The sequence below is a fragment of the Schistocerca piceifrons genome, chromosome 3 (genome assembly GCF_021461385.2).
Source record: "Schistocerca piceifrons isolate TAMUIC-IGC-003096 chromosome 3, iqSchPice1.1, whole genome shotgun sequence".
NCBI lineage: Eukaryota > Metazoa > Arthropoda > Insecta > Orthoptera > Acrididae > Schistocerca > Schistocerca piceifrons.
In genome coordinates, this window is record NC_060140.1 from 498920567 (window position 1) to 498942190 (window position 21624).

A 21624-nucleotide genomic window follows, 5' to 3' on the forward strand; every position below is an offset into this window, starting at 1 on the left:
CTATATAATGTGAAGGGTTAATAAATTGATAGTGCTACATTTTAACATCAGTGATACTTTGAAATTTTGGTCAGCCAACCTTCTCCGAGTATTCCCCTATGTCAGAGTCGTTCTGAACATTTCTTGTGCTACGAAAGAGCTGCATGCACCTTTTGTTAGAACATTCATAAAAGAAGCAATTTTCGGGGGCACTACATGCTCGGACTATTTACACTATATGTGTTAGCGATAGCATTGCCACTCTGAAGCAGTTCACCACTTTCTCAGCGTAACATTTCACCTATACCTGTGTCACATTAGTTCCTGTGCTCCTTGCCATTACTATTAATGAATTTAAAAAAGAAATAAATTTTCAGATAAATATTTTTATTGTGTGGCCTTACTGATGACTAGAGCCTTTTGCATTAAATTTAGGTCTTGCTGCTATTATTAACTAGAGTTTAGTTGAATCAAAAGTATTAAGTAAACCGTTGAAAGAAAAAAAAGGGAGGAGCAGACATATATATAATACTACATCATGGCCACTGCACTACATTTGTTCATAATATTTTTGTGGATGAAGGTTTGTGTTCACTTTGACTTCAGGTTCATTTAGTACATGTTGTTTCAGAACTGATGGATCTCTTATATCCAATGGACTGTTTCCTCTCCACCATCAAACAGTCTCTTTTCTTTTTTAGTGTGTTGATATTTGTTTCTGTTAAGTTCCCATTATATTTTTGCATAATTGTATCAAGTATGAAGCATGCAAATGGTGCATCCCTCGCTCCAGTCACAGTACCAAACACAATGACAATCTCACTTGTTCTGTATTTACTGTGACAACACAAAGAGGATAGTACATTGGCCTTCATATGATGCTAGTGCCACCACACGTAGTTTTATAGATAAATGGTACTGACAGCTATTCAAAGATGTACAAAATTATATTTTAACCATGTTTCCTATCAGTGTTAGCAATTCAAGCTTGGTCCTTCTGTAGTGAGTTATTATATAAGAAGGATTTCCTAACTATCTTTGTGTCCAGAAATCTCACATAGGCAAAATGTCATCTGGGTGGAGAGTCATGATTAGGGTTTGAGAAAGGTCCAGAATGTGTATTATGAAGACTGGGGGAGTAATGTAAAGTTATTCTAGTAGATGACAGTGATATTATGGAAAGGATATATTGCTACCCACTATAAAGAGGAGATGTTGAGTCACAGACAGGCACAACAAAGATATTACTATACATGTGAGCTTTTGACCAAAAAGCCTTCCTCTAATGTAGAATACACACACATATTCACGCAAGCACAACTCACACATCAATACTATCTCTGGCCTCTGAGCAGCCAGAATGAATGTTTCCTGATATTGTCATAATTCCATCCTGGGTTTTCCATTGTATGGTAGACGGAGGATAGACATTGGGAAGTGGGAAGTACTGATTGTATGTCAACACTTCTCTGTAAGGACTAATGTCTGTGTTGTAGTGGTGTGTTATTATGTCATGTATAGTCCAGGTACTTTTTGTAAATTGGGAGGTCATGGTACCCATTTGGTGTGCTGGCTTCCAGATTGATCTGACCCCTATTGTTCCAAGAGATTTTCTTGTGCACGAGCTTGTATTGAAAGACTCCAGAAAATTTATAGTATATTTTGTGAAACTATCTGCTTACAATATATACATTGACCGTGAAGATCGAGGCTGTGAGGAACAGAATATGTAACACCAAAGAGTCGTTAACACAAATGTACTTTGACATGTTGGTGGGACTGGCATAGGCAAGAGGTTTATCTCACATCTCATGGTTACCTTCCACTCAGAACCTATAGATTCATTCATTGTTTCCAACAGGAGTCCTGCATTACCATTATTTTTTCTAATTATTCACTTCCCCCCCCCCCCCTATCTCTCTCTCTCTCTCTCTCTCTCTCTCTCTCTCTCTCCCTCCCTCCCTCCCTCCCTCCCTCCCTCCCTCCCTTCCTCCCTCCCTCCCTCCCTCTCCCCCCCCCTCTCTCCCCTTCTCTCCCTCCCTCCCTCTCTCTTTAATTCCCCGGGACTTATTGTATGATATACTACCTATGTTTGTTCAGCAGTTCCATTTTTGCTGTTACCAAAGTGTAATCACCCTTGGTTTTGTGTTGCCAGTTCTTACTTAATCTGGAAACTGAGTATAATTTGCTCCTATGAAGCCATCACTTTGCTGAAACACACACTATGACCACTTCCTCAGTAGAAGAGATGCGATCCACAGCAGTGAAGATGAACAAGTGCTCATAGATTTTAAGGTATGCACTTTGGAGACCTTGTTTGCTGAAATTTTTTCTTGTTTGGGTCCATACTACTCTCTCTCAAAATACGGAAAGCAAATAACGTGCAGTAGAAGAGATTTGTTTCACAGTATCAAAGATGAAGAAGTGCTCATAACTCTTCAGATACATGTTTTAGAGTTCATGTTTACTAGACTTTTTGGTTTGAATGATCGTTTCTGTCATACACCGTAATATTGACCATTGCTCCTGGGACACCTTATATACTGGGTGTCCCATTTATCTTGACCACCCTAAATAACTGTTTGTCCAGATGCAAATTACAAAATCAGGGGGACATCAGTCGGCATGATTGCCTTCATTGTAGCTTTGTTTTTTTACGAAGATATGAACAGCGGTGTGACTTTTTTAAATGGCACCCTGTATTTTTTATTTGGTAATTCATTTCCTCTCCTAAAGCCCTATTCAAAAATGTATCACAGTATACCATTCACTGAAACACAATGTTATTAATTATGTAACACAACATTGACGTTGACATTCCCAGCGCATAGTGCAGGTACTCAGGGTAATGGATCACATCCACGTGCTCACGTTGACAGAGGACAAACATAAACACAAGTAGAATGCACACCTGTTATTCCGTCAACCATCATCAGTTGAAGAGTTGTATGAGTAGAATGTATACTAACGAAGAGAAGGTAGAAATGCTACTCATCTATGGGGAAGGTAAGCTAGCGGAACCGTAATTGCAATACTGTTTTCTTATGAACGAGTACATTTAGTACAGTAGTTTAGTTCTTTTAAATACTGTTGTGAAGAGTAGGCATAGAGTAAAGGCTGTCCGTACTACAAACTGCATCGACATAACGTTCCTTTTATTGTTGCTGTTGAAGCTAGGCGAATTGCTAAACAGGCAGCGGAACTGTACAGATAGTGATATCTTGACAAGAACCCATCTTCCCGATGGATGCTTTATCATCTTTTTGCTATGAATCCACATGTGAGCATACAGCAGCTTGAACATAAGATTGGCATTCCTAAAACCAGTGTACATCGTATTCTTACATGTCACTGGTTCCATCCTTACCATGTACACGTACATCAAGAATTGCATGGGAATGATTTCCAGAATCGTGTACAGTCCTGTCAGTGGGCACAGCAGCAAATCCTCGCCAACCCAAACTACTTCTCCAATGTTCTATTTACCGATGAATGTTCCTTCTCAAACAAAGGACAGGTAAATACAAGGAACATGCATTGTTGGTCCAGTGACAACCCATGATGGCTTAGACAGGTGGAACATCAACGTAAATGGAGAGTTAACGTCTGGTGTGGGATGCCTGGTACTACAATTATCGACCCTTATTTCATAAATGGTAGTCTAAACAGCACAGTGTATGCCAACTTCCTCACACGAATTCTTCCTCCTCTCTGGATGAAGTGCCGCTAAGAACCAGAGTGCTTATGCGGTATCAACATTATGGATGTCCAACACATAATGCCTTGCATACATGTCGTGATCTGAACTGAAGATACCCTGCCAGATGGATTGGTCAAGGAGGAACAGTTACTTGGCCTGCTAGGTCTCCTGATTTAAATCTTTTGAACTTTTTTCTTTGGGGATGCATTAAAGATGTTGTCTATTGCTATTTTCCAACACCCCAGAGGACATGCAGGAACATACCGTACTTGCTTGCAATTCTCTTCAGCAGGCAACACTGGAAGCAGAAGTAATTCATTCATTCAATGAGTGCACTAGTGTATCGGTGTCCAGGCTCACCACTTTGAGCACCTTTGAATGTTCTACTCCTGGGCAGTAGTGCAGGAGAGTCAGTCAATTTTGTGTTATGTTTTTACTCGTTTTTCATTTGTTTTCTGACAACTCCAGCAAATGGACGAGTTTGTGATCCTGGTCTCAAAGTCAGTGTTGTGTTATCAGGGTGGACATGACCCGGGACAACAGGGAGACCTGGGAAAAATGTAGGAATTTTTTCATCCTGGAGAAAACCAGGAAAAACCCGGGATTTTTTATAATTCTGGGAATTTTTCATTGTTTTTGTTTTCAGTTAAATTTTTATAATTTTGTCTTGCAAGAACCAATACTTTACTTTATCCCACTGTATCCCACTACTGCAGAATTATACTGCAGTGATAAAACATGAATGAGACAAAAAAAAACCATGAAAATAAAACTTAATTGCAAAGGAAATGCTCCATATACAACAACAACATACAGTGCTCGTACATGTGTCTGCCAACAGCAAAATGTGTCAAAGGCTTTAGGAAGACTATGCAATGCTTCATAACAACAAAGTGCCTCCAATGAGCGTAACATCACACCTGTTTACATTAGATTCGTTTTAGCAGTACCGAGCAGGTTCATGTGCAGTTGAGTCGCATATGAGTACTACCTTCGCCCGCTTCTGGCTACAGAAATGTAGCTGTTCACTGTGTAAGCAGTTGCAGCAAGCAGCTAAATATTACTGGAAAAAATTTTACTGGCGCACCCAAGCTGCCAGATTCACACATGTGCAGCAGCCTCGGATCTAGGAGAGGGGAGCTGGGCGCCAAATTCATATTCTTGGGGGGAGGGGGAATCTTGTTTCACAAAGCACCTAGCATGCAGCGCATGTTGGTCTCGATTATTCATATGATTTTGATATGCACCGCTGTTGACTTTTGAACATTTTTGAACACATTCTAAGTTGATTCCTAAATGATTCGTAAGTTTATTTGTCAATGCGTGCATAGTGTATGTGAAGTCTCTGTCAGGGGAATCCTCGTTGTATCTAGAAATAAACTTCTCTGCAGACAAAATGGGCTATACGAGCTGAGCGGTGTAAAGCGGAATGGATGAATTCCAATCGTAGTTTAGGTGGTTGACTGGGTTTGCGAATGAACAATGTTCTCGTAATTCCTAGCAAAATCCACGGATTCAGACTACCAGAGTGGAAATAAACGACTAGCAGGAATAACAGGTAAGAAAGTTTACGTATTATCTTCTCGGTGTATCCAAGAAAATTAAATTTTGACAAAAATGTTTGGCCAGCTCACCATACTAGTAAGGGCTAGTTGTACAGTCCCCAGCTAGCTGCCGCATAAGTTCTATTCTGGAAGTAGTGCAGAAAACGCGTTGTACGAACATGTAACAACGCGTAACCGGAGAATAATCGCAGGATAATGAAACCAGTGATTCTGGCAGGGTTAGTGGGGTTAACCGGAGAATAAATTTGACATTGGCAGGATTAGTTACAGAATTAATGGTGACAAGATTGATTGTTAGGACGAGGAAGGAAAACAAATGGGGACATCACCCAAATTATGAAAGAATATGACGATTCCAAATTTATATAAAAAATTTTGTAGCACTACTTTTTGATCTCATGCTTGAGAAACTGGAGTGTATGAATGAAATGTGAAACTATTTCCTAACATAAAGCTTTTTGCTTGTGGTAAGCCTAATAGCATGTTATAAAAATGACCATTTGTGCCATAAAAGTCTCGTTTATTTGGTATGTGTTACAATTTCTGCAATATTAGGAAGGAGTATTTTGTTTTATTTAGCAGACAGTGACAAAATAGACATAATTAGCTCGAGAAACCACACCAGTTTTGGTTACTGTTTGTATTAACAGCTTTTTCAGTATTAGCCAACGACATTTCGATTTTTCATGTAGCAAAACGTTTGACGAACTTTGGTGAGGTAATAGATTCTTTCATACAAAGGAAACAAAGGAAAGCACTACATGTAAAGTTGTAGCAAGATTAGAGAGAAAAAAATCCTGAGAGCTAAGGATTAAAGAAATGTGTACTGTCTTGGTTGTCTCTTGTCTTTGCTGGTTTTATTTTCCTATATTTAATTTTCTGTCACACAAAACAGCAAGTTATTAGCTATCAGGCAATAAAGAGTGCAAATTTTCTGAAGAAATCTCTTTGTCCCAGTTACAAATAATCCCATCCAATATTAATTGTGAGGTGTTTTTTTTTTAAGAGGGGCAGGATGTCAAACCAGCTGACTAGGAACAGGAGGGGCGCCACAGGACATCTTAATTTCCACTGTCCTGAATATAGCTTGATGGCATCCATTACAAAATACACACGTTTCAATTCCGCAGAGCGAAATAGTGACATGCAATAAAAGTATGCGTTGTGAAGAGGCATGGCACTGCACTTTGGCACACTTAAAAGACCAAATAACATGTCTTACATTTCCTTGAACACGTAAGTTTTATGTATCAGACTCTTCAGAAAGACGTGCACTCCAAAATGAACGTATTTTTGAAATTTTTTTTAACGTCTTGTCTCAAATGCTTGAGGGAAGGGCTGGGGACGGAGGTTTGTGGGGGAGGTGGGGGGGGGGGGGGGGACTATATAGTATTGCCTTGGTTTGGAAATTCAGAAATAATCGTAGATCCAGGACTGATGATGTGCAGAGCACTGTGAGCTATAGTAGAGAAGTGGGTAGTCTCCACGTGATCCGTGTTTACATTTTGTGATTTTGCTGTTTCCTCTTTGTTTACTACTCTCACATCAAATGAAAACAAAACAGATTTCTGTTACCGGGAGCTGTCAAGTGAATTAAAATACATTTATATAATTACAGAAGTCTATAATATGTTGTTAGTTTCAGGTTTTATTTTATTTCCAACTTTCTGACAGTCAAGCATTAATCCCCTTGCAGAACAATGTAGCTATTTTTGTTGGTTTGCTAAAGAAATTTGGCTTTTATTAATCTTTTCTGCTGAGGCAGTCAATGTATTTGAAATTAAGTGTTTAATTCCACAGTATTGGCTAGTTTCAACTGTTCGCTGCATTTCAAGTGCACGTTTTCATCTTGTAGCACATATAGCATTATGCCATAAGAAAGAACCAAACATTAGATAACACAGTACTGGTACTCCAAAAAAATTTATATCCCAAAAACCACACTGAAAAGCTTAATATCAGGTAGAGTCCCACTTCATTGGGAATCCACACACATGAATGTGCACTTTAATTATGCACATTTTAGTATGGTTCACAGATTTACGATGCTCTTGGAGTATCTTCTGATGTCTTGTTTCTTTTATGACGTAATGTAAGATCCTTTAATGTGGACATACGGGCCTCCTACTTCATTGTAGCTGCGCAAGCGCTGTGGCGTCTGTTATCTGGCGCTCTCTCGCAATTGTTGAAACAAACCTATTTCTAACAGGTTGCGGGAAAATACTGCAAATGGTGGTTTGAAAACCGTTACTTTCAAAGTAAACCTCCTTTTGTGCAAGTTGAACTTTGTGCGAGAATGTACGATGAATTTCATAAATCATACAGCATTTGACTCTCTCTTAAAAATCAACTCTTTGATGATGTGCCATTTAGAAGAATTTCGAGCCCTGAAGATCAGACATTTGTGTCATTATTAAAAACTTGACTGGCACATTTGTGTGATATATCTTAAGGTGTAATATGCGCAGAAAAGATCAACATTATATGTAAAGTTTAGCTTCTCTTGCAGCGTATTAACCTTAGAGACCAATATCATATGTGAAAGCTTTCCTTTTCTTGTAGCAAGACTATGTGTATTAATTTAAACCATTAACTTTTCCTGTTTGTGGTGTTCATTCTACTTAACAGTGACGTTGCTATTGGCTGATTACATCACGTGTCCTATGCCCTGAATATCCACTGTCATCAGCTGGCTAGATCACATGACATGAGCTATAACTGACTTACAAAAGCGCATCACAATCTCGATTTCAATGCTTCAAAAGGTAATATGCAGTGTTTGGTGTAATTCGAATTTGTTCTTTCATAATACGAAAATATGCAGTGTACATGTAGCTGTACATCAAAGATCTTTCCAGAACGCGTTTTTTCCCATGAGTTTCATTTTCTAAAGTGTCGGGAAATTCTACGCCCGTGTATAAAACCAGAACCATTCGAAGGATTGATAAGTTTTACAATTCCAAGGGAAAATATAGTGTCACTCAACACGGAAAAAGCGTGTTTTTACCTGAGAGAAAGCATATTTTTAACTGGGAAATAATCGGAATTTTTTTTTCCTTGTCCGCATATACAACAATAACGTTGTGTTTCAGTGAACGATACACTGTGATATGTTTTTGAATAGGTCTTTAGGAGAGAAATTGATTACTGAATAAAAAATACTGGGTGCCATTTAAAAAAGTCATACCACTGTTTATATCTTTGTAAAAAACAAAGCTGCAATGAACGCAATCATGCTGATTGATGTCCCCTTGGTGGCTAAAGAACATTTTGTAATTTACATCTGGACAAACAGTTCTTTAGGGTGGTCATGATAAATGGGACACCCTGTATATTTGCAATGAAATTGTCATAAATAATCCACCACAATTTGAGAAGAGTACTGATGCCCATACTTACAACACCAGAGAAAATGACCTTTATTACCAATTATTAAAGGTGTCAGTGGCTCAGGGAAAAATTCAATATTCATCAACAAAAATATTTGACGATTTGATTGATAATGTAAAATGTGTGACAGGTAGCAAAGTGAGTTTGAAGTCTTATCTGAAATATTTTCTTCCTGGACAACTGCTTCTACTCCAACGACAAATTTTAATTTAAAAACAGCTGACTAGCTTTTATAAAAATGCATTTAGTTTTAATTGTAGTTACATGAGTAGTACTGAAAAATATAAGTGTTCGGTAATGTAACAATATTATGAAAAGGAATGTTGCTTCTCACTATATAGTGGAGATACTGAGTCGCAAATAGGCACTAAAAAAAGACTGTCACAATATAAGCTTCGGCCAACAAGCCCTTTGTCAAAAATAGACCACACACACACACACACACACACACACACACACACACACACACACACACGAGACTGCCGTCTCTGACAGCTGAAGCCACAGTCGTGTGAAGCTAGCTAGCCACATTCTTCTACCATTACATAGCAGGCCACAGAAAGTAAAAGACAAAGTAACTGCATTTAAGATCGTGTCCAAAACTATAATGCAAGATTCCTGTCATTGGATACAATGTCCCATGGTTGGACATGCAACTGGTTTTTTAAAGTTAGCGTAACTTCATCATGTTTATATGCTTATTATTTGGGACTTGGCTAAGTATCCATTTGAATTGTTTATTGTTTTTCCATTCACCATGTATTGTTGTAGATCTGTGAAATCATTCTTAGCAATTGAACATAATGAGAAACTCTTTTATAAACATGTAAAGAAGTGTTTCTTTCCCAACCAAATAATGTTTGTGCTCCTTTCATGATGTTCATTCTTCCACCCAATGTCTTCAGATGCTACATTGTTGTGCTGTTCCTTCACAGTGTCAGTCTTCTGGGGTTGGTGGAGATGGGGGTAGGGTTACATGGAAGAGACGTGGAGTAGAGGGGAGGGGGAATAAAAAAGAATAAGAAAAGATTGTGGAACTTACGGTATGTTACCGTACCGTAGGTGCAATCACAATGGAGGGGTATCTATTGAGAGGCCAGACAAACGTGGTTCCTGAAGAGGGGCAGCAGCCTTTTCAGTAGTTGCAGGGTCAACAGTCTGGATGATTGACTGATCTGGCCTTGTAACACTAACCAAAACGGCCTTGCTGTGCTGGTACTGCAAATGGTTGAAAGCAAGGGGAAACTACAGCCATAATTTTTCCCGAGAGCATGCAGCTTTACTCTATGGTTAAATGATGATGGCGTCCTCTTGGGTAAAATATTCCGGAGGTAAAATAGTCGCCATTCGGATCTCCGGGCGGGGACTACTCTGGAGGATGTTGTGATCAGGAGAAAGAAAACTGGCGTTTTACGGATCGGAGCGTGGAATGTCAGATCCCTTAATCGCGCAGGTAGGCTAGAAAATTTAAAATGGGAAATGGATAGTTTAAAGTTAGATATAGTAGGAATTAGTAGAGTTCGATGGCAGGAGGAACAAGACTTCTGGTCAGGTGAATACAGGGTTATAAATACAAAGTCAAATAGGGGTAATGCAGAAGTAGGTTTAATAATGAATAGGAAAATAGGAATGCAGGTAAGCTACTACAAACAGCATAGTGAACGCATTATTGTGGCCAAGATAGATATGAAGCCCATGCCTACCACAGTAGTACAAGTTTATATGCCAACTAGCTCCGCAGATGACAAAGAGATTGATGAAATGTTGTTGTTGTTGTGGTCTTCAGTCCTGAGACTGGTTTGATGCAGCTCTCCATGCTACTCTATCCTGTGCAAGCTTCTTCATCTCCCAGTACCTACTGCAACCTACATCCTTTTGAATCTGCTTAGTGTATTCATCTCTTGCCCTCCAATACTAAATTGGTGATCCCTTGATGCCTCAGAACATGTCCTACCAACCGATCCCTTCTTCTGGTCAAGTTGTGCCACAAACTTCTCTTCTCCCCTATCCTATTCAATACTTCCTCATTAGTTATGTGATCTACCCATCTAATCTTCAGCATTCTTCTGTAGCACCACATTTCAAAAGCTTCTATTCTCTTCTTGTCCAAACTATTTACCGTCCATGTTTCACTTCCATACATGTCTACACTCCATACAAATACTTTCAGAAATGACTTCCTGACACTTAAATCTATACTCGATGTTAACAAATTTCTCTTCTTCAGAAACGCTTTCCTTGCCATTGCCAGTCTACATTTTATATCCTCTCTACTTCGACCATCATCAGTTATTTTGCTCCCCAAATAGCAAAATTCCTTTACTACTTTAAGTGCCTCATTTCCTAATCTAATTTCCTCAGCATCACCCGACTTAAGTCGACTACATTCCATTATCCTCGTTTTGCTTTTGTTGATGTTCATCTTATATCCTCCCTTCAAGACACCATCCATTCCGTTAAACTGCTCTTCCAAGTCCTTTGCTGTCTCTGACAGAATTACAATGTCATCGGCGAACCTCAAAGTTTTTATTTCTTCTCCATGGATTTTAATACCTACTCCAAATTTTTCTTTTGTTTCCTTTACTGCTTGATGAAATGTACGATGAGATAAAAGAAATTATTCAGATAGTGAAGGCAGACGAAAATTTAACAGTCATGGCTGACTGGAACTCGATAGTAGGAAAAGGAAGAGAAGGAAACGTAGTAGGTGAATATGGAATGGGAGTAAGGAATGAAAGAGGAAGCCGCCTGGTAGAATTTTGTACAGAGCATAACTTAATCATAGTTAACACTTGGTTCGAGAATCATAAAAGAAGGTTGTAGCCATGGAAGAAGCCTGGAGATACTGGAAGGTCTCAGATAGATTATATAATGGTAAGAGAGAGATTCAGGAACCAGGTTTTAAATTGTAAGACATTTCCAGGGGCTGATGTGGGCTCTGACCACAATCTATTGGTTATGAACTGTAGATTAAAACTGAAGAAACTGCAAAAAGGTGGGAATTTGAGGAGATGGGACCTGGATAAACTGAAGAAACCAGAGGTTGTAGAGAGCTTCAGGGAAACCATTAGGGAACCATTGACAAGAATGGGTGAAAGAAATGCAGTAGAAGAAGAATGGGTAACTTTGAGAGATGAAATAGTGAAGGTAGCAGAGGATCAAGTACGTAAGATGAGATCCAATAGAAATCCTTGGGTAACAGAAGGGATATTGAATTTAATTGATGAAAGGAGAAAATATAAAAATGCAGTAAATGAAGCAGGCAAAGGGGAATACAAGTGTCTCAAAAATGAGAAGAAACTGGCTAAGCAGGGATGGCTAGAGGACAAATGTAGGAATGTAGAGGAGCATATCACTAGGGGTAAGATAGAGACTGCATACAGGAAAATCAAAGAGACCTTTGGAGAAAAGAGAACCACTTGCATGAATATCAAGAGCTCAGATGGAAACCCAGTTCTAAGCAAAGAAGGGAAAGCAGAAAGCTGGAAGGAGTATATAGGGGGTCTATACAAGGGCAATGTTCTTGAGGACATATTATAGAAATGAAAGGGAATGTAGATGAAGATGAAATAGGAGATATGATAACTGCGTGAAGAGTTTGACAGAGCACTGAAAGACCTGAGTCGAAACAGGGCCCCAGGGCCTTGGAAGAGCCAGGCCTAGCAAAACTCTACCATCTTGTGAGCCAGATGTATGAGACAGGCGAAATACCCTGTGACTTTAAGAAGAATATAACAATTCCAATCCCAAAGAAAGCCGGTGTTGACAGATGTGAAAATTACCAAACTATCAGTTTAATAAGCCATGGCTGCAAAATACCAACAAGAATTCTTTACAGATGAAAGGAAAAACCGGTAGAGGCTTACCTCAGAGTAGATCAATTTGGATTCCAGAGAAATGTTGGAACACGTGATGCATTACTGACCCTACGACTTACATTAGAAAATAGATTAAGGAAAGGTAAACCTACATTTCTAGCATTTGTAGACTTAGAGAAAGCTTTTGACAGTGTTGACTGGAATACTCTCTTTCAAATTCTGAAGGTGGCAGGGGTAATATACAGGGGGTGAAAGGCTATTTACAATTTGTACAGAAACCAGATGGTTATAAGAGTCGAGGGGCATGAAAGGGAAGCAGTGGTTGGGAAGGGATTGAGACAGGGTTGTAGCCTATCCCCGATGCTATTCAATCTGTATATTGAACAAGCAGTAAAGGAAACAAAAGATAAATTCGGAGTAGGAATTAAAACCCATGGAGAAGAAATAAAAACTTTTTAGGTTTTACTGATGACATTATAATTCTGTCAGAGATAGCAAAGCACCTGGAAGAGCAGTTGAACAGAATGGACAGTGTCTTGAAAGGAGGATATAAGATGAACATCAACAAAAGCAAAATGAGGATAATGGAATGTAGTCGAAATAAATCAGGTGATGCTGTGGGAATTAGATTAGGGAATGAGATGCTTAAAGTAGTAAATGAGTTTTGCTATTTGGGGAGCAAAATAACTGATGATGGTTGAAGTAGAGAGGATATAAAAAGTAGCCTGGCAATGGCAAGGAAAGCGTTTAAGAAGAAGCGAAATTTGTTAACATTGAGTATAGATTTAAATGTCAGGAAGTTGTTTCTGAAAGTATTTGTATGGAGTGTAGACATGTATGGAAGTGAAACATGGATGATAAATAGTTTAGACAAGAAGAGAATAGAAGCTTTTGAAATGTGGTGCTGCAGAAGAATGCTGAAGATTAGATGGGTGGATCACATAACTAATAAGGAGGTATTGAATAGAATTGGAGAGAAGAGGAATTTGTGACACAACTTGACTAGAAGAAGGAATCGGTTGGTAGGGCATATTCTGCGGCATCAAGGGATTATCAATTTAGTATTGGAGGGCAGCGTGAAGGGTAAAAATCTTAGAGGGAGACCAAGAGATGAATACATTAAACAGATTCAGAAGGATATAGGTTGCCGTAGGTACTGGGAGATGAAGAAGCTTGCACAGGATAGAGTAGCATGGAGAGATGCATCAAACCAGTCTCTATACTGAAGACCACATCAACAACATGGTATGTTCAAGAGGAATTTGCCAGCAACTATGCAGAATGGTATTAACTGTGTTTTTCTTACTTGTCCCTTCTTTTTCCATGTGTTTTTGCTTTTAGGAAGCTTTAATTTTCGAGTACTAGTAATAGTGCTTCATATTTTTCGTGTTTGTTTTGAATGCAGTCCAGAGTCAGTTAGTGCTTATTTTCATTGTTTCCAACAAGAAGTGTCTAGTAACCACAGTTTAATCAGCTATCAGCCGCCTTTAGTGAATTAGCAGTCTAGTTAAAAGTTGATTTCTTAACTCTCTACAGTAAATTGTTGATTTCTTAGGATCAATAGGAAGTGTGACTGTTTTGTATGGACGCAGGAGGAGCTGGCCATTGTTCACGAACAGCTGAACGTGCTGATGGCCACGGTCAGCCATCCTCAGGCTGCTGCCTCAGAGTGTAGCGGCAGTGGGGAGTCAGGTGCGTCGCATGGTACGCCCCAGGTGTTACATGCTTCACTCACTGTCCCTGCTGTTGAGACATCTTCGTGTGTACCGGGCGCAGTTGGGCCACCCTGTCCCCAAAGGTAGTGGCAGGTTCAACGCTTTTGCGTCGCACGAGGTGGAGGGTCAATGTGGAGGCTGGCCATGTTGCATCGCCTGTGAGTGGACATGTGGCCGCTCCTTCAGCAAGGTCCGAGCAGGCACACGTGGGGAGGGGTTTATTAGTGATTGGGAGCTCCAATATTAGGCAGGTGATGGAGCCCCTTAGGGAAATAGCAGAAAGGTCAAGGAAGAAGGCCAGTGTGCACTCTGCTTGCTGGGGGTTTCATCCAAGATGTGGAGGAGGCACTGCCGGCGGTGATACAGAGCACTGGGTGCACCCGACTGCAAATCGTTGCTCATGTCAGCACCAATGACTCCTGCAGTCTGGGTTCAGAGGTCATCCTCTTTTCAAGCAGGTGGTTGGCAGAGTTGGTGAAGGCGGAAAGCCTTGCTCATGGGGTGGAATCTGAGCTAACTATTTGTAGTGTCGTTCCCAGAACTGATCGCGGTTCTCTGGTTTGGAGCTGAGTGGAAGGCTCAAATCAGAGGCTCAGATGATTCTGCGGAAATCTGAGGTGTAAATTTCTCGACCTCCGCTACCAGATGGAGAAATGTAGGATCCCCCTGAATAGGTCAGGCGTGCACTACATGCAGGAAGCAGCTACAAGGGTAGTGGAGTACGTGTGGAGTGCACATGTGGGTTTTTTAGATTAGAGAATTCCCTCCCTAGGCCCGACAAGACTCCTCCTGATATGCAACAAGGTAGCAGTAGGCAAAACGCAACAGGGAATGACAATATTAATGTGGTAATAGTAAACTGCAGGATCGTCTATAGAAAGGTCCCAGAACTGCTTTCATTAATAAATAGTCACAATGTCCACATGGTACTAGGGATGGAAAGTTGGCTTGAACCAGATGTAAACAATAATGAAATTCTAAACTCAGATTGGTATGTGTACCACAGAGACAGGCTAGACAGTGAAGGGGGAGGCGTATTTATAGTGATAAAAAGTGCAATAGTATCGAAGGAAATCGATGGAGATCTGAAATGTGAAATAATTTGGGTGAAGATCACAGATAAAGCAGGCTCAAACATGGTAATTGGATGTCTCTATAGGCCTCCAGGCTCAGCCACTGTTATGGTAGAACACCTGAAGGAAAATATTTTTAGTAGATTTCCCGACCGTGTTATAGTGAAATTTTTTTTAAGTGCGTTATCTGAAAACTACCTTGAGCAGTTAAACAGAGAACCGACTTGTGGCAATAACATATTAGACCTTCTGGTGACAAACAGACCCGAACTATTTGAAACAATTAACGCAGAACAGGGAATCAGCAATCATAAAGCAGCTACAGCATCAGTGATTTCAGCTGTAAATAGAAATATTAAAAAAGGTAGGAGGATTTTTCTGTTCAGCAAAAGTGGCAGAGAGCAGATTTCAGAGTACTTGACGGCTCAACACATAAGTTTTATCCCATGTACAGATAGTGTTGAGGATCAGTGGACAAAGTTCAAAACCATCGTACAATATGCATTAGATGAGTATGTTCCAAGCAAGATTGTAAGATATGGAAAAGAGCCACCGTGGTACAACAACCGAGTTAGAAAACTGCTACAGAAGCAAAGGGAGCTTCACAGCAAACATAAACATAGCCAAAGCCTTGCAGACAAACAAAAATTACACGAAGCGGAATGTAGTGTGAGGAGGGCTATGCAAGAGGCATTCAACGAATTCGAAAGTAAAGTTCTATGTACTGACTTGGAAGAAAATTCTAAGAAATTTTGGTCTTATGTCAAAGTGCTAGGTGGATCAAAACAAAATGTCCAGACACTTTGTGACCAAAATGGTACTGAAACGGAGGATGACAGACTAAAGGCCGAAATACTAAACGTCTTTTTCCAAAGCTGTTTCACAGAGGAAGACTGCACTGTAGTTCCTTCTCTAGATTGTCACACAAATGACAAAATGGTAGCTATGAAAATAAATGACAGAGGGATAGAAAAACAATTTAAGTCGCTCAAAAGAGGAAATGCTGCTTGACCTGATGGGATACCAATTCGATTTCACACAGAGTACACGAAGGAACTTGCCCCCTTCTTGCAGCAGTGAACCGTAGGTCTCTAGAAGAGCATAGCGTTCCAAAAGATTGGAAAAGGGCACGTCTTCCCCGTTTTCAAGAAGGAACTTCAAACAGATGTGCAGAACTATAGACCTATATGTCTAACATCGATCATTTGTAGACTTTTGGAACACGTATTATGTTCGAGAATAATGACTTCTGGAGACTAGAAATCTACTCTGTAGGAGTCAGCATGGGTTTCGAAAAAGATGATCGTGTGAAACCCGGCTCGCACTATTCGTCCATGAGACTCAGAGGGCCATAGACATGGGTTCCCAGGTAGATGTCGTGTTTCTTGACTTCCTCAAGTCATTTAATGAACAAAGTAAGAGCATATCGACTATCAGACCAATTGTGTGATTGGTTGAAAAGTTCCTAGGTAACAGGACACAGCATGTCATTCTCAATGGAGAGAAGTCTTCTGAAGTAAGAGTGATTTCAGGTGTGCCGCAGGGGAGTGTTGTAGGACCGTTGCTATTCACAAAATATATAAATGACCTTGTGGATAACATTGGAAGTTCACTGAGGCTTTTTGCAGATGATACTGTAGTATATCGAGAGGTTGTAACAATGCATTTCAGTACAATTTTGTACTGAAATGCAGGAGGATCTGCAACGAATTGACACATAGCGCAGGGAATGGCAATTGAATCTCGGTGTAGACAAGTGTATTGTGCTGCGATTACATAGAAAGAAAGATTGTTTATCATTTAGCTACAAAATAGTAGGTCAGCAACTGGAAACAGCTAATTCCATAAATTATCTGGGAGTAGGCATTAGGAGTGATTTAAAATGGAATGACCATATAAAATTAATCGTCAGTAAAGCAGATGTCAAACTGAGATTCATTGGAAGCATCCTAAGGAAATGCAGCCTGAAAACATAGGAAGTATGTTACAGTACACTTGTAGACCACTGCTTGAGTAGTGCTCACCGGTGTGGGATCCATACCAGATAGGGTTGATAGAAGAGATGGAGAAGATGCAACAGAGAGCAGCGCACTTCATTACAGGATCATTTAGTAATCGCGAAAGCATTACGGAGATGATAGATAAACTCCAGTGGAAGACTCTGCAAGAGGGCCGCTCAGTAGCTCGGTATGGGCTTTTGTTGAAGTTTCGAAAACATACCTTCACCAAGGAGTCAAGTAGTATATTGCTCCCTCCTATGTGTATTTCATGAAGAGATCATGAGGATAAAATCAGAGATATTAGAGCCCACATAGAGGCGTACCAACAATTTTCTTTCCACGAACAATACGAGACTGGAATAGAAGGGAGAACTGATAGAGGTACTCAAGGTACCCTCCGCCACACACCGTCAGGTGGCTTATGGGGTATGTATGTAGGTGTAAATGTAGAATGGTGAGGATCAGCATGAGGAGCTGCTGGAAGAAACTAGGAAATTAGTGCTGGTGAAGCTGGAGGATCTGGGGTACAAGAGAAGTAGGTAAGGAAAGGAAGGTACAGGTGGAGTGTAGCTGAGATGGAAAATTAGATGAAGAACAGGAAAGGTGGTAGAGGTATGTGAAGGACACTGTTTGACAAATATCGGAGGCTTGGGAGTTGTTTGGAAAAAAATATATGTTGAGGGAGAATTCCCACTTGGACTAGTACTTTTCATTTCACATCTCATTATGCTTTTGTGTATCACGATCACATTTCAGCAGTAGGCAAATGTACAGCTCTTACATGTGACCACCTCCATGTATGCATTCATAGATTTCCTTTAAGTTCATGAATCTCTTGTGTACAATCACATTTTGATGATATTCATCTAATGAGGAGTAAGGAACCTAATTATATAAATGATAAGTAATTTGATTTACAGTTTTTATTGACAACTTGACATTATCACAATGCATTGCATATGAAAACAAAATCATACATAAATTGCATTTTTTTAATAATTAAAATATGGTTCACAGAATGTTACCCTGTAAGGAAGAGAATATAAGCAGACATCAGAGAACAATAGATACTTCTCATCACCTCATACTTATATATGAAATGTATTTAGGTATGACTTAAGTTCTTTTACATTCTTTGACAGAGAGGCGAGCAAAAAAGGTGGCAAAATTGCATTTTGCATGTCAAGGACGTGGTGAACATTGTCTGTACAACAGAACATTCTTCACAATGAAGACTAGAAATCCACGTATTTGGATTCATCTTATGTTCTTAGCTCTACAGGTGAGTTATTTATTTATTTATTTTTAATTCTGGTAAACACAAAAGTGAACAAATGTATCTAAAATGTAAACCATGGAAATGGAAAATGATCGTATGGCATTGTCGGCCGGAAGGCCCCGTTCGGAGGGAGTTCGGCCGCCATATTGCAAGTCCTTTTTAGCTGACGCCACTTCAGCGACTTGCAAGTCAATGATGATGAAAATTATGATGAAGGACACACGAGACCCAGTCCCCTGCCGAGAATTGAACCTGGGCCCCCTCCCCCGTGGTAGGCGGTGACATGTGAACCATAGTGTTAGGGATGTACATGAGATTCCTAGAAACCAAGAAAGATAAGTACACTTTACCATGTTTTGAGAAGATTGAATGTGGAGTGTAGTAAGTGGCTCTCTCTGTTTGGTTCCATTTAATCTGATGTGTAATGTGGTTTTCACTTTACAGTGGAGTAAGTCTATAAAATTAGTGCATATCATGTGCATTATCTTTGGCTTATGGTTACTTCAAGAGAGCTCTTATGGGCACACAACTCATCCATACTTCTCCAGTGACTGTGGCTTCAAATCTAGTTCTTCAGAGTATAGTATTATGTACAGTGACTGCTTGTAAAACATTTTTGTTAGTTCTACCTTTTTGAAAAGTATCCTCTGCATTGTGTTTATACATTTTGTTCTGTTCAGTAATGTACCACTTTGAGCATTCCAACTGTTTGCCTTTTCCATTTCAAGACAGTAAATATTTCAGAAACTGTATTGACTAATTGTGATCAGTCTTTTGAAAAATAAATTCCTTACTGACAGTAACATATGTTTCGTCATCATTAAAAGAATGTCCACCCATTGAGTCCTTGTGATAATTGTTTCAGCCCCTGCATTACTCACGAACTATAGCCAGAACTTTACAACAGGATGTCTATTGTTTTGTCCACCACAGATGTCACTAAAGGCTCCCTTGTGCTTCACACATGTTATTAATGTTTGCAGGTATTTAAGTGAACAAGAAGTTATTTCATGGCAGCCCCAGTGAAGCTAGTTCCTGCTAATCCCCAGTACCATATTCAGTTTGTTTGTGATTTTCCTCAAAAAGATGCTCAAAACCATTACATCCTAAAACATTTTAGTTTAAAGTCTGTATTAGCATCCATATTTATACTTGTGAATCACAGTGGATTGTCTCATATTAACAACAGCAGTGCTTCTGCATTACATAGGCTCGACAAGTTCCTGCTAGCTTTCCGGAGGGATGTGCCACCACATGTCAGACGTGCTCTTTATCCATGAGTACTGTATTGACATCTTCAGATTTTGTAGTCCTGTCTTCCTCAGTTGCGTATAATATTACAGTATATTGCGGTATATTGATAATTTTTACTTATGGACCATCTGACAGCAACTGAATAAAACACAATTTTAGTGCCATACGTGTTTCGCCTTTGTTTTGTGCAAGGCAGCATCAGTGGCTTAACAACAAGAGCAGACAAGGGAAATGTAACAGTACTCATGGATAAATAGCAATACATCACAAAACCCAAGGAATATATAAACACCAATGCCATACAAAAATTGAAGTCAGATCCAACTACACGATTCCAGGCAAACAAAAAACGAACACTGAAAAACATTGAACACACACTCACAGACAAACAGAAATACTACATAACACAGAAAAACTCACAAGCACCAACACTCCGCAGTCAAACAAAAGTACATAAAGATGGAATGCCAATGAGAGCTGTTATCAACTTCAAGAAAGCCCCAACATACCACATAGGCAAACACCTCCAAAAGTTAGTTACAAAACACTATAAAGTAGAAAACAACAGAACAGTGATAAACACAGGAAACCTAATAGAAAACATACAGGCACCACACACAGCATCACTGATTTCATTCGACATAGAAAATATGTATACTTCCATCCCTATCACAGAAACAATAGAAATCACAGAACAAAATCTCTCATCCCACAGCAACCTCACCACAGACGCAATAAAAGAAATAACAGATATGCTCAGACTGACAGCTGAACAAAACTACTTTCAGTTTGAGAAATAATATTATCTACAAAGTGATGGACTGCCCATGGGATCCCCAATATTAGGAACACTAGCAAACATTTTCATCAGTCATCTAGAAAATCAGATATTTGAAAAGATAACCTCTAATGAAAGTTTCAAAATCATATATTGGTACAGATACATGGATGACATTATTTGTCTGGTAGATGAGCCAAGTGAAAAAATAGATGAACTCCATTCAGAAATTAACAAAGCTCATCAGAACATAAAATTCACACTTGAAAAAGAAAAAGAAAATCAAATAAATTTTCTTGACATTACAATAAAAAAAGAAAATGGCAAACATACATTTAACATCTTTAGAAAACCAACAGCCACAGACATTCCATGTCCAACCACTCCCACAGCCAGAAACTTGCAGCACTAAGACACATGTAAACATAGATTAAACAGAATCCCACTCAGCAAGAGAAACTATGAATAAGAAATGAGTACAATCATACAAACAGCTCGGAACAATGGGTAAGACACACACATGGTACACAGGCTCAATCAAAAAATAAAAACACAATTACAAAACAAACATAACATTTCCAGAATACAAGAGAACTCACAAGCTGAAAACTTACAAACACACTCAACAAACACACACAATGGCAACACCACACAGAAAAGAGCCAGATGGTACACCATGACCTACACACATAAACTAACACACAGAGTTGCAAACATCAGATTAGATTAGATTGGATTTACTTTCATTCCAATTTATCCATAGTGAGGAGGTCCTCCAGGATATAGAACATGTCAGAAAAACAACAATACATGACAAATATTTACAACTCAAACAAATAAGCTAATGTACCATTCCACAGGTCCCAAATGGCATGGTCGTCATCTTTTAATGAATGCTGTATGAAAGAATCATTTTACAAATATTAATGCAATTAATTTAAAATAAAAAAGTTTTTTATTTGTTTATAAGGTAAGAAACATGTAATCCACAAATCAGTTGGTTCTACTGAGAAATTCATTAATGGAGTAGAAGGAGTTGGCCACCAATAAATCCTTTAGGCTTCTCTTAAACT

General features: G+C 39.3%; 2 protein-coding genes across 2 annotated transcripts in view; one reads left to right on the top strand and one right to left on the bottom strand.

Annotated features, from left to right (window-relative positions):
* Positions 1-21624, top strand: part of LOC124790130 (protein melted) — a 253327-nt gene that overhangs the window by 153594 nt on the left and 78109 nt on the right. Inside the window, exon 15 of the mRNA XM_047257704.1 lies at positions 18383-18522. Coding sequence (XP_047113660.1) covers positions 18383-18522 — 140 coding nt within the window. The remainder of the gene's footprint in view (positions 1-18382; positions 18523-21624) is intronic.
* LOC124790131 (tRNA pseudouridine synthase-like 1) overlaps positions 1-21624 on the bottom strand; it is a 221931-nt gene that overhangs the window by 36326 nt on the left and 163981 nt on the right. The window lies entirely within an intron of this gene.